The 12217-nt window shown below is 40.6% G+C and overlaps 1 protein-coding gene across 2 annotated transcripts in view; it reads left to right on the top strand.

Annotated features, from left to right (window-relative positions):
- The window catches only part of Ube2cbp (ubiquitin-conjugating enzyme E2C binding protein), a 157743-nt gene extending 149656 nt beyond the window's left edge, over window positions 1–8087 (top strand). Inside the window, exon 10 of one of the 2 annotated variants that reach the window (NM_027394.2) lies at window positions 7445–8087. In NM_027394.2, coding sequence (NP_081670.1) covers window positions 7445–7465 — 21 coding nt within the window. In that variant the 3' untranslated portion in view covers window positions 7466–8087. The remainder of the gene's footprint in view (window positions 1–7444) is intronic. The other variant, XM_006511432.4, reaches the window with a different exon arrangement.
- Window positions 8088–12217: the final 4130 nt, after the last annotated feature.

Raw genomic sequence — 12217 nt, 5'->3', positions numbered from 1 at the left:
CCACTGAGCTTGAAGACTGAGTTCTATCCCTGGACCTCTCCTGGTGGATGGAGAGAGCTGACACCCATAGGGTGTTCTTTGCCTGCCACTCAGATGCCATGGCGTGTGTGTGTGTGTGTGTGTGTGTGTGTGTGTGTGTGTGCGCACAAACACATACATACACAGATAAATGTAAAAAAGTAAAAAAGTTTTAAACTAAACGAAAACCAAGCAAATGATCTAAGACTTTTTCAGAAGATGAAAAGATACCCACAGATATGTTTTGAAACCGCAGAGTAACATCGTTATATTGAATGTTAGATGCTTGTGCACTGTTAGTGGGAAGGTGTGCTCACACAGACTGAGGCTGATAACAAAATCTAAAGTAGAACTGCCATGTAAGACAGATACCCCGTTCTTGGTGGAGGGGCAGAGGACATTAAGTCATCAAATAGACAATAGCAAAGGTCTAGAAAAGGAAGGACTAAAGAAAACATGATGTGTACACATAGCACTATGCCATTCAATCATAAATAAGAGAGTCTGTTCTCTGCAGCGAAATGGGTGGAGCTGGGATCAGCAAGCTAAGTGAAGTAAAACAAAGACAAATACTGCTGTCTTCTCCCTTGCAAAAAGAATTCACCCTAAAAGAAGATCATGATGGTTAGGATTGGAGTGTGTGGTGAAAGGGGTGGGGCTGGAATGAAGGGTGGTGAGTCTAGTCAGTGATTTTATAGACATTTATGGTGATATTACACAGAGCCCTGTTAAGATACGTAGTTAATGCATGTTTCCAAACAATAGCACTAGATTTAATTGATTTTTTCCCTACTTTAAGTTTATCTTTTTTTCCAGTTTTATTTTTCTTCTAGAGGAAAAAGATGTTTTCTTTTAAAGAATAATTTTTTTTATTGATTCCTCCTGTTTGACAATGCCATGCATTTATAGAATGGATTCTGATTATTCTCTACCTGATGCCTTCCGTCATCCCTATTATCAACCCTTTCTCCATTGTCCCCAGTGCCCTCTCAGATTCACGGTTGTTTTGGACCCTCATGCCAGCAAGCGCCCTCAGTTTGTGCTGGTCAAGCATGCACTTTGTTTGCTAAAGTAAGAAAATCTGTGGTTTGACTTCAAACAAGTCAGTTAACCTTTCCCAAGATCAGATGCTTAGCTTTGTAAAATCAGACTATACTGATGGATGTCAAAGTAGAAGGTAGCAGGGTCATATGGAAGGCCCTCATTGAAAAGCCAATTTCCCCAAGTTTCTGATCCACTGGGTCCAGAGTAAGTCAGGATAACTCTCCTTTAACAAGTTCTTGGATGGTGAGGATGATGCTGATACAGAGACAGCACCCCAGAGGTGAGGATGATGCTGATACAGAGACAGCACCCCAGAGGTGAGGATGATGCTGATACAGAGACAGCACCCCAGAGGTGAGGATGATGGAGGGTCCAGAGGCAGAACCCAAGAACTACCATGCTCAGTACCAGCTCATTCTAAATCCCCAAATTTTGTTTCTGAAAAAAAAAGAAGAAAAAAGAAAAAAGAAAAGAAGAGAAAAGAAAAAAAGAGTTATATGTTTATACTTCTTTTCCTCCTTAAGTGACACAGATATATAGTGAGATATAATGTTACCATTAAAGTTTATCATAAAAAATATTACTAGCATAGCATGTGAAAACTGCCACAATACATCAGTAGGTTTAATAGAAACAATGTATTATTACTAAACAGCATATATAGAAGTGACTGGATATATATGGTAAATGAACATTTGGAAAGAAAAACAAAACATTATTTAATATCTCTGAGTAATGGAGCTACAAAAATTATAGTTTCCTTTTTTATGTGTACTTTTCTATATTTTCTAGTTTGAGCCATATTTCATACAAAATTACAAATAAATTATTAAAGCAGATCACAGAAGCAAAGCTGCTGAAATATGACATAAAATTAACCGAGACAGCTTGGAAGTGTGGCCATGACTTTGCTAGCCCTTTCCCTGAAGAGAATGGCAGATCACTGGAGTCACCTGTCCTGCCTGACAGAGTTCTGCCCTCACACACCCAAACGGTGTTGACCCGAAGGCCTCTAATTACAGCATGTAGTTTCTGCTTGCACATAACATTCATGGCATTTTCTCCGTGTTAACCAGTGGGATCCCCAGCTGCATCCTCACAGGCTATTCCTGCCTCTGCCCTTGACAGTGGCTTAAAAGCTTTTTCCAGGGGGAAGTTTTGCCTTGTTTGCATGTCGATTGGAATTACTGTTTCAAGGCAAATCAGAACTTAAAAACTGTTGCTGACATCAGTTTCAGTGATTTTGCTCTCTACAGAAAGCTTAGTTCCCTGGTTTGAAGGTTTGACATCCCAGCTCTGTGTCCTCAGCACTCACCTTCAAAGAGGCAATGGCTTCCTTTAATAAAATATGTTTTAAAAAGAGAGAGAAAGTTTTATTTTCTGTTTAAGCCACCTTTCTGGAGATATAGGAAACTGTTTCAATTAATTGGTACTGGAGAAAAGACTGGCTTTCAGGAACTCCACTCTGATTGTTTAGGGTCTGATACCAATGGGACAATTTGCAGACACCCTGGTGCCACTGTATACTTACTCAATGAACCCCCTCACATCTCTTCCAGAGAAAAGAGAAGCTAGAACTTTTGAATGTCTGTGTGATAATATACTTACTGGGGTATCCCTGTTTTATACCCAGCACTTTTAGCACTAGCCCACATTAATATCATTATTTCCTAACAAATACAATTTGTGCTTGTGGCAGTAGATTTTTATGAAACGCTTAGAGACTCTTCCCATGTAAGTTTTTGCCCCCTGTGTTTGCTGTCCTTAGCAAAGTGACTACATTTGCTTTATGTAATCAGTGTTTCAGAACTGGGTGTTCACTCCAGTGTCACAGTAGGTCTGTCCAGCTGTGATGGTGCCTTCCATAATCCACATATTCTGAAAGAAGTGATGATAAGTGTGTGTCCTGAGCTTGCTTCCTTTGGTGAAGGCTGGAACTCAGACAAGTGACTGATGTATTGGTTTGCACTTTCTGCCCTATCTTCATGTGGAGCCTCTGGTTGTCATGTTCCTGGTAGCTTAATTTCCCTATTCCCCTGGTACACTCATTATAGGGTATACTATGGCTGAAAGTGTACATTAATCTACAGATCCCATCTCACTCTGCCCCACATTTTGAAAGTCTCTACCAGGTCTGTTTAGAACCTGTGGGGATCGAGGGCTGTGCTTTCGCTTCTTAGTCTAGTTAAATGCACCTGTTGCCATGGCAGGGACTCCTCCTCCTTAGACCGTTTGCCAGAATCCCTTTAGCAAGCCAGCATCCTTCAGTGGGAAACAAGCATGCACCAAACTCTCTGTCATGCCAACTTTTACTGTGTCTTTTTTTTGCCAGTACAAATTCATAATTAGAGTAATAATTACTTCTGAACTACGTTAGAAGTCTATCTTCTTTTCATAACTCAGGGGATGAGTTTTCCTCCAGCAGGTGTTAAGCATACATCTTAAACCTATCCATCCTATTAGGGTATCTCATTGCTTAGCTGACCCCTACTCCTGTCTTAGCATGATGAAAGCATCTTTTCTTATAAGTGTAATTGTTACTGGGACAATCAGTGGAATAAGCCAGATTGGACCAATAGACAAATGAAGTCAGCCTACCAGCCCCAAGGGAGGAATAGGTCATATTATATTCAGCAGCAGCCTCTTGATAAATACTGAGCTAGGGAGTTGGGAAAAAAATCATTTAATCTCATTGTTACTATCAAACATATTTGATAAATGGTTAAAAAAAGTCAAATTTATTTGTGTTCACAATTATATCTTATTTTGTAAATGAAGTTTGGGTCTTAGAAACCATATTATTATGTAAGGTTTACTTTATATACGAAGCATAAATATAGAATCTTGTCTTACTATAAAGCTAATCTATTTCCTGCTACCAGAACTATTTCATGTGAAAAGGGACAACTGTGTATAGCTATAACTAATTATTGTAGGATCCTTTTGAAAGCCTGTAGTTTTGAGGGCTGAAGAGATGGCCCAGTGTTAAGAGCACTGGCTGGTCCCTCAAAGGACCCAGATTCGATTCTCAGCATGCACACGGTGGCTCACAACTGACTTTAATCCCAACTCCACGACATTGTACACCCTCTTCTGGCCTCTGCAGATACCAGGCACAGATATACATGCAGGCAATACACTCATATACATGAAAATTTGTTTAATTAAAAAAATTGAAATTAATTTTAAAAATTTTTGTTTTTTATTAAAAAAAATCAAAACCTGTCATTATGAAATTCAAATTCTTCAGTATTTTACAGTCTTATTGGTTTTGTTTAACATATCCCAAAGCACTTAGATAGCTTTTTAAAATGAAAATTCTGTCTCGTGTGGTTTGCTTTGACAACATATCTTCTTATTGATTGAGATCTCTGTCAACAATATAGATTTCTTGACTAAGATTAAAAAATGTTTTTAAGTGTTGAACATGGTGCTTATATGTATCTGAAGCAGTATTGACTTAACCCTTGGTTCACCACTCCATCCGTCTAGTTCTGTTTATTGTCATTTAAGACGGCTGTTTTCAGATGACCCAAAGCAGGAACATCCATCCTCTTTAGATCTCTTGGCTCAGGTTCTTTCCTCTCCAAGTGTTCATATTTGTGTGCACAGAACAGAGTCACATCTTATGGTCACAGGAAAGAGTCCGCTCTCCCGATGTCTCAAGTCACTGTTTACGCTTTGTGAGTGTACATTCCAGAAAGGCAAGACCCAGCAACATAGCCTAGAGGTTCAGCTGTAGGCATGTGTTCTAAAAGCTTTGGAACAGGATTTTCTCAGCATTGTACAAGCAAAAAAAAAAAAAAAAGAAAGAAAAGAAAAGAAAAAAAGAAACAAAACAAACCCCAACCAACAACTTTCTTAAAACAAATTGGAAACAGATTTTCCTGTCACAGATAAAAGCTAGAGAATACAAAATCAGCTTTTGAAATAGTTAACTCACAGTGATTTAAATAAATAAATAAATACCACAATGCATTATGTAATACCTGCTCCCAAGGTTGGGTATGTATTTTTGTTAGTGAAACTTAAAAAGTACATAATGTATACTTGGTAGGGAAAGCTAACAAAACTAGAGAGAGATAAAAAAAAAACCTCTTTAGGTCAAAATTTCAGATTTTCCTTACTTGGTGGTGTGGGGGTGGGGTTGGGGGCTTTGCATTATTTGGTCAGTTTAAGTTCTCATTCTCCATGTTAGAAGCATGGGAAACCAAAGCTATTTGTTGATGTCCAGGCAATAGTGAAGATTCAAGGATCCTGTGCCTCTGGCTTTTTCTCATTTATCTGCAAGGTTACTGTGAGAAAGTGGGGTTTCATCCATTTCCCTCTGGGTCCACCATGGACACTTGTCAGGCCTTGTGTGCTCAGTAAGCCATTTATTTTTCTGCATTAGTTTTCTTGTTGGTAAGCCAGTGTCTCAAATGCTGCTCTGCCTTAATCCCAAGGCTGTGCCCAGGGCAAGTAGAGTCATAATTAGCTTACTACACTTCAAAATGCTTTACAGGTTTCAGGTGGGCCTTTTACAATTCCCATCTTGCAGGTGGGGAAAGATGGAAAGATGTTAACCCGTCTATGAAAGGTCACAGAACTAGTCCATGAGAGATCTGGTCTAGCAAACAGATCCTGTAATTACAGCGTTTCTCTTCACTGCACATTTGGGGGTCTTGGGAGAAGCTGCCCTGTGATTTTAGGATGCTCTGCAACATCCCTGCCTCTCCCTGTTAGATGTCAGTCACCACACCCTCACAGTTGTTGACAACCAGACTTCAGAGCTAAATTTCCTAACCATTTTCACTATGGCATGGATTGGAGTTAGATGCTCCCTTAACTATTCAGTGCCACAGTAATTTGCAGAATTAAAAGCAGTAACTGATTTTGTCTCTATAAGGTAGTGTGTTTTCCCAGCAGACTGTTTGCATAGAAGCAGAACACCACCGCCCTCAATAGACTCTGTGTTAATACTCAAGACCTGTAGTCTCCTGTCCAGTCTAATTCTAAACCATTCCTCCATCCCTAATGGGACATAGACATGTCTCCCTTAACACCCTGACCCATCTGGTAAGGGTGGAGAAATGGGAGATGGGGGGAAAAAATCATGTGGATTTATATAGCATATTATCTCTTCATAACCATTATATTTTTTATTATTTATTCACATATTTTGAGACAGCTCCTTACTGTGTAGCCCAAGGCTAGCTTCCACACACAATAGGGCCAAGCTTGGTGTGTCCTGGCCTAAAACACATTTCCCCCACCCTCACTCGGCCTATTATCTCACTTGATCTTCACAGAAAGCCCTGGAGGTTTATAAGCTGTAATTGTCCCATGGTTAGATGATGTTTAGAAACTGTGTAACCCTTCTTCCTTTTTTGTTCCCTCAACTTCGGTGCTCTCATTGCAAAACTTGATGTAGGAGCTCAGCAGGAAGTTGATGTGGAAACTCAGCAGGTGCATTCCTTGCTGCACCACATGAAGAGTAACATCCTCTGAAGCCCTCTCCATAAAGCTCGTGCCTCCTGCACCGAAATGTTCTGCCTTTTTTCTTTCCTTGTAATGGGGATCATTAACTACCTGCCTGCCCCTTTTGCTGCAGCTGGGGCTTAGGCACCAACTTCCTTGATACTTCTCTAAGAATGGAATGAATTTACTTCTGGGTGGCCTTGTACAAGCTTCCCAAACCCACCACTCTCGTCAGCATTATCTCTGCATTGCCCTCTCTTTCTGGCTTTACTGTCACCTCAGGACTAAAACTCCATAAACATTTGTAGTTAGCTATCATTTTTTTTTTTTTTTTTTTTGTTATCAGAACTTTTGGGAAGTTACAAGCATTTGTTTGAGCTAAACCTTGTTGATAGTTCGAAATGTTTTGCACAAATGCCTGTATGAATTAAGTTTTCCTTTTTTGTTTTTTTGTTTTTTTTAAACACTAGGTTAAGATGAATTACTGCTAGCAAACACAACAAGTATAATTGCATGTGATTAAAATTATCAGCATGGCCTGAAGAGAAGAAGGGGTACTTACCAACGGTGTTAAGGCCAGAAAATTGCCTAGTAATCTTTTAGACTCAGAATTCTGCTAACAGAATGTCTAAAAAGAGTAGTTTGGACAAATGGAAGCATGAACTAGATTACGTCATGGATATCTAGCTTTACTGTCAATTAAAACGTTTTAAAAAATGGATATGAATCATTCTAATTACTTGATGGTTCATTTAAAAAAGACTGATTGGTTCTTGCTATAAAGTGCAATGTCTGCCTCGCCCGAGTGAATTCTTCTGAGGTTGGTCTGTGTCCTGTTGACCAGATTTGGCCCCATCCCGCTCAGATCTGACATGCAGCTTTCCGTTCCATCATTAAAGCACTGTGGATTTTTTTTTTCCAGGTGGCCTTTTTGAAGATGTAACTGTTGAAGCTGCGGCTTTCTGGTCTACCAGCGGACAGCTCTCCAGCTCGGAACCCAGCCCAAGCCAGCAGTTTGCTCTGTGAGCACAACCTGCTGGGGTGAACAAGAACTAAGCTGCAGAATGGGGACTGTGCTGAAATTTCCAGTTTTTCTTGTTTGCATTTCTTCTCTAAGAGTTGACTTTAGGTCCCTGCAAACTCAAGGCTATAAGGAAAGTTGTAGTAGCAGGTTAAGTATAGAAGTTGCACCTCTACTTCCCACAGAGAGGAATATTCAAATCTGTGCTGTGTCAGCACCACCTGGAAGCATATTAGCTAATGGAAGCCCATCTGTCCTGTGTGAACGCAGCGAGGAACTTCACTGGGGAGCTGAATGTTAACCACTCTAAATCCTGGGAAATAAACTTTTAAAGGGCTCCGGGTTTGTTTAAAACACATCTTTAAAAACTAAAATGTACAAGTTTTCATATCTTATTCAAAGAAGATGCTTGTTGGTGTTTGTTGAATGAGTGAGTATCCAATTAAAGTTTTCCTGAGGGTGTAAAACTGCATGTGTTCTTTTGTTCTTTATTTCCTTCACCACATGCTACTGCAAATTAATAAATGTACAACGCTGGTGTCTTAATATAGAATTATCTCGATTCTTATGTGCCCAAACAAGAAAGCATCGAGAATGGCAAGAGCTGAGCCCAATCCTGCCATTCCTGGGCCAGCTCCTAACTTTAGGAAGAAGGCTTGAGTATCATACAGCTCGGTTCAAGGGCAGGGACTAAAGTTGGGGCCGTAGCCAGGCTGACTGATCTCCCTTGCTGGGAAATCCATCCACACTCTTCTCTCCCTACTACCACATTCAGAAGGACAGGCATCTGCAGTCATCTCTGCTGTGGATCTCACATGGTGGTGTTGATCCTAGGTTGTGAGCCACCTAATAATACCTCTTAATTCCAAACAACTAAGTTTTCTGTTCCCTCATTTTCTGACACTCTTAGTTGTAAGGATCACTTGGCGTCCTCTTCCTTGGAGTTTACCCAGCAGAGCGGTGGGATTAGGTATTAGAGCAGCATTTGCTGTCCTGCCTTTGGAGCCAGTGGACTGACATCTGCTGCATCCTGCAGTGTCACTTTATTAAACACAGTTTGAAACACTGATGTTCTTGGTGTTGTGTCCAGGACTCCAGCCACAGAGAATTAGTTTGGCTTCACTTAAGCTGCTAGGCTTCCAACACCATGCTGACTTTTCATGCTTTTAATTTCTGGCAGTAGAGAACAAGAATTTGTGACCTCAGTACTTTGTCCATGGATGACTCTTTACTGTGGGAGAATGCCCTGTACCTATATATGTTCTGCAGCCTTTCTGACCACTGCCTACAGGAGCAGCAAGTATGGTGTCCTCTCTGTTCCCAACTCTGCTCTCCAAACTGTCTCCACGTGGCTGACAGAATTGACTATTTTTTAACAACCATTGCTACAAGAGAGGTGGCCAGAGAAACAAGACTTGGTGACTAGCTGCAGTTATATATCAGTAATCATAGAAGTCTGTAAGTTTCTCACTCTCTGGCATGTGGCCTAGACTAAGAGTATCTTTGTATGTGACTGTTAGAGTTCAGCTTGTATTACTCTAATGTGGTAACTGGGATAAGTCAGTTGTACTGATGTTTAAGCTGTGCTTACTCCACTAGAGAAAAGAGAAGTCGTAAGCACACTGGCATATGTTTATGGTTAAGGTTCTCATCTTACAAATATATAACTGACAGATTAAGAGATGACTCGTTGGGTAAAATGTTACAGCCTAAGCTTGAGGACCTGCATTTGGTCCCTAGCATGCATGGGAAAACATGGGTGTGCTGGTGTCTCAGTTAGGGTTTTACTGCTATGAACAGACACCGTGACCAAGGCAACTCTTAGAAGGACAACATTTAATTGGGACTGGCTTACAGGATCAGAGGTTCAGTCCGTTATCATCAAGGCAGGAACATGGCAGCATCCAGGCAGGCATGGTGCAGGAGGAGTTGAGAGTTTGACCTCTTCATTTGAAGGCTGCTAGGGGAATACTGGCTTCTAGGAAGCTAGGACTAGGGTATTAAAGCCCACAACCACTGTGACACACCTACTGCAACAAGGCCACACCTACAAATAGTGCCACTCCATGGGTCAAGCATATACAAACCACACCACAGCTGGCACATGCCTATAGTCCTAAGGCTGGAGAGTCAGAGAGATGGAGCTCTGGGGCTCTGTGCAGCCTAGTCAAATCTGTGAGCCCCAAGTCCCTAAAAGCAAGATAACTCCTGGGTAGCAGTAACTGAAGTTGGTCTCTGTCCTACAAGCAAGCACACATGCACACACACACATAAACCCACACAAATGTGAGCATGCACTAGCAGAAACATGCACAAACACAAAACTGCTGAGGAAAAAAAAACAGCTAAACTATTATTCTGATTTACTAACCGTGTCTTGCTAAGTTATTTGGAGTCAAATGTGGCAAGAATCTTCACCATCAGTGGTCTAACAAAGAATCAAATCAACTTCATCTCTGGTGATCTACTGTGGTCTTGTAGGGGAGGGAGGACAGGGGACAATGAATGAGAAAGGACAGGTCATCTGCTACTGCACTTTTAATCTCATCTGCCAAACAACTTAAGATCTCAAGCTTATTATCTATTGCCACCGATCCTTGCATGGTTGGGAAAGGAGAGCTAACGCTGCAGAGCAGAGATTCAAAGTCAGCTGTTCAATGTCTACACCGTGGGAAAGTTTCAATCTCTAAGGATCCTTTGGAACCAGACAGGAGGGAGGACAGGGAACTAGAACCTTTCTAAATGGAGTTATCTCTGTCTAAAGAGAAGACAGAGTGTATGACATTGTATATGACAATGAGCAGAGGTAGTCATACATAGAAAGCTACCATTAAAAAGATTTTAAGTTCAGCTAAACCATGCTAGAAGGACTTGGAAGAATTTACACAGGCTACATAATGAACACTGACCCTAGGAACTTATTCTATAATCACTTCCTGTGTCTTGTGACAATATATTTACAATCTCAGAATCTATGTATGCAGTGGTACTCTTAAATAAGAGAACTACAGAATTTGGGCACACCATTAAGAGGACCAGAGTCATGCATGGTAAAGAAAATGTCCAGTCCATTTTCTAATCCCCCAAAATTGCTATAAGTAAGTTGTTCTGGGAACTTACTCTCACATAGTATAAAATTACAATAGATAAAACTTTTACTTTGACAAATTAATGCATGTTTATTAACTACTTCTTGTCAAACAGAGTGATAGGTTCTAGAGATGAGACAATGATTTTGGCCCCATAAAGCTCACTGTCTCATGGAGGGAGCAGACAAGAAGCAGGATACAGTATTATAAAATTCTGTGTTATCATTTGAGAAAATAATGAAGCTGAGCAAAGGAATTAAGGTAGGAGGTGCTACTGTAGACAGGAAGTAAGGTAGGAGGTACTATTGTAGACAGGAAGTAAGGTAGGAGGTGCTATTGTAGACAGGAAGTAAGGTAAGAGGCACGGTTGTAGACAGGAAAATCTACATTGAGCTTCAGGTGTTTATAAATCTTAGCTGCCATATTTGATCAAAATATGTAAGTTCTCCCAGGGGCAAATCTGCATCAGAAGTTCTACAAGTTCAAGATCACCAGTGTGGGTTACATAGTGAGACCCCATCTCACGTAGGCTCTATCTAGAGTGACTTTGGTGATGAGTCATAACATGGATAGATTTTACACAAACTTCAGTCTTCATGTTACTTCACCAGAAAGTAACTTGGCTAAATAAGGGTCCACTAATATTAGCAAAACTTGATTCCACTTATTCCAGATAAAGGGCTTGACTAGAACCAAACAGACAGAACTGGCCCTAATTAAGCTTGCTCAGTGCCACTGCAGAAAAAAGGCTGACAGCACTGAACAATTTTGCATGGCAGGTAAATGCGCTTCATTGTCACCTCTGTATAGTTGTGTGTGTGTGTGTGTGTGTGTGTGTGTGTGTGCACAGATGCATGTGTGCTTATTCTTAATGTAAGTCAAAATATTGGAATCTGCATTATGCTATAATTTAGGGCTCTAGATTGACTGGTATTTCCGAATCTATAGTTAGAATTGCCAGTTATCTTCCAAATCTGGGGCAGGGGGATTTCCACTAATCTACAAATTCTATACAGCATATAGTCAGAACCACTCGGTATGACTGTATTCGACAAATTCTCCGTTTCCACCCTGAGAAGCTCAAGGCATCATCTTCCAGATCAGCCCATTAGCTCTGATCTCAGGGGGAAAGTAGGAGAGCCCCGTGGAGATGAGCTATTATAAATGTGTGCTCTAGTTTTAAGAATGACAGACACAAACCTGCTTGAAACATTTTAAAATGCATTGGATCTGCACTATTAATTTTTTAAAGGAGCTCAATTTTCATGTAGGAATAAAGTAAACCAGTCAGTTCTCAATCTTGTTATAAATTTAAAAACACACTTTCAGAGCCTAGATTTATCCTCCTGCCCACCATGTTCATAAGGTGCAAGAAGTCCCACTGGTTAATTCTGCTTCCGGTAGAGCCACCGAAAGCCTTCCCTAGTCCTTCTGGTCAGAATGAGAAGTGCTCATGGGATGGATGATCCTGTTTCTTAGTTTGCTTTCCATTGCTGTGATAAAACTATGACCAAAAGCAACTGAGAAAGTTTATTTGGCTTACCCATCTTTATCATACATAGCCCTTTGTTAAGTCAAGGCTGGA

The sequence above is a fragment of the Mus musculus genome, chromosome 9 (genome assembly GCF_000001635.26).
Source record: "Mus musculus strain C57BL/6J chromosome 9, GRCm38.p6 C57BL/6J".
Classification (NCBI taxonomy): domain Eukaryota; kingdom Metazoa; phylum Chordata; class Mammalia; order Rodentia; family Muridae; genus Mus; species Mus musculus.
This window is presented reverse-complemented; position numbering and strand designations above follow the sequence as displayed.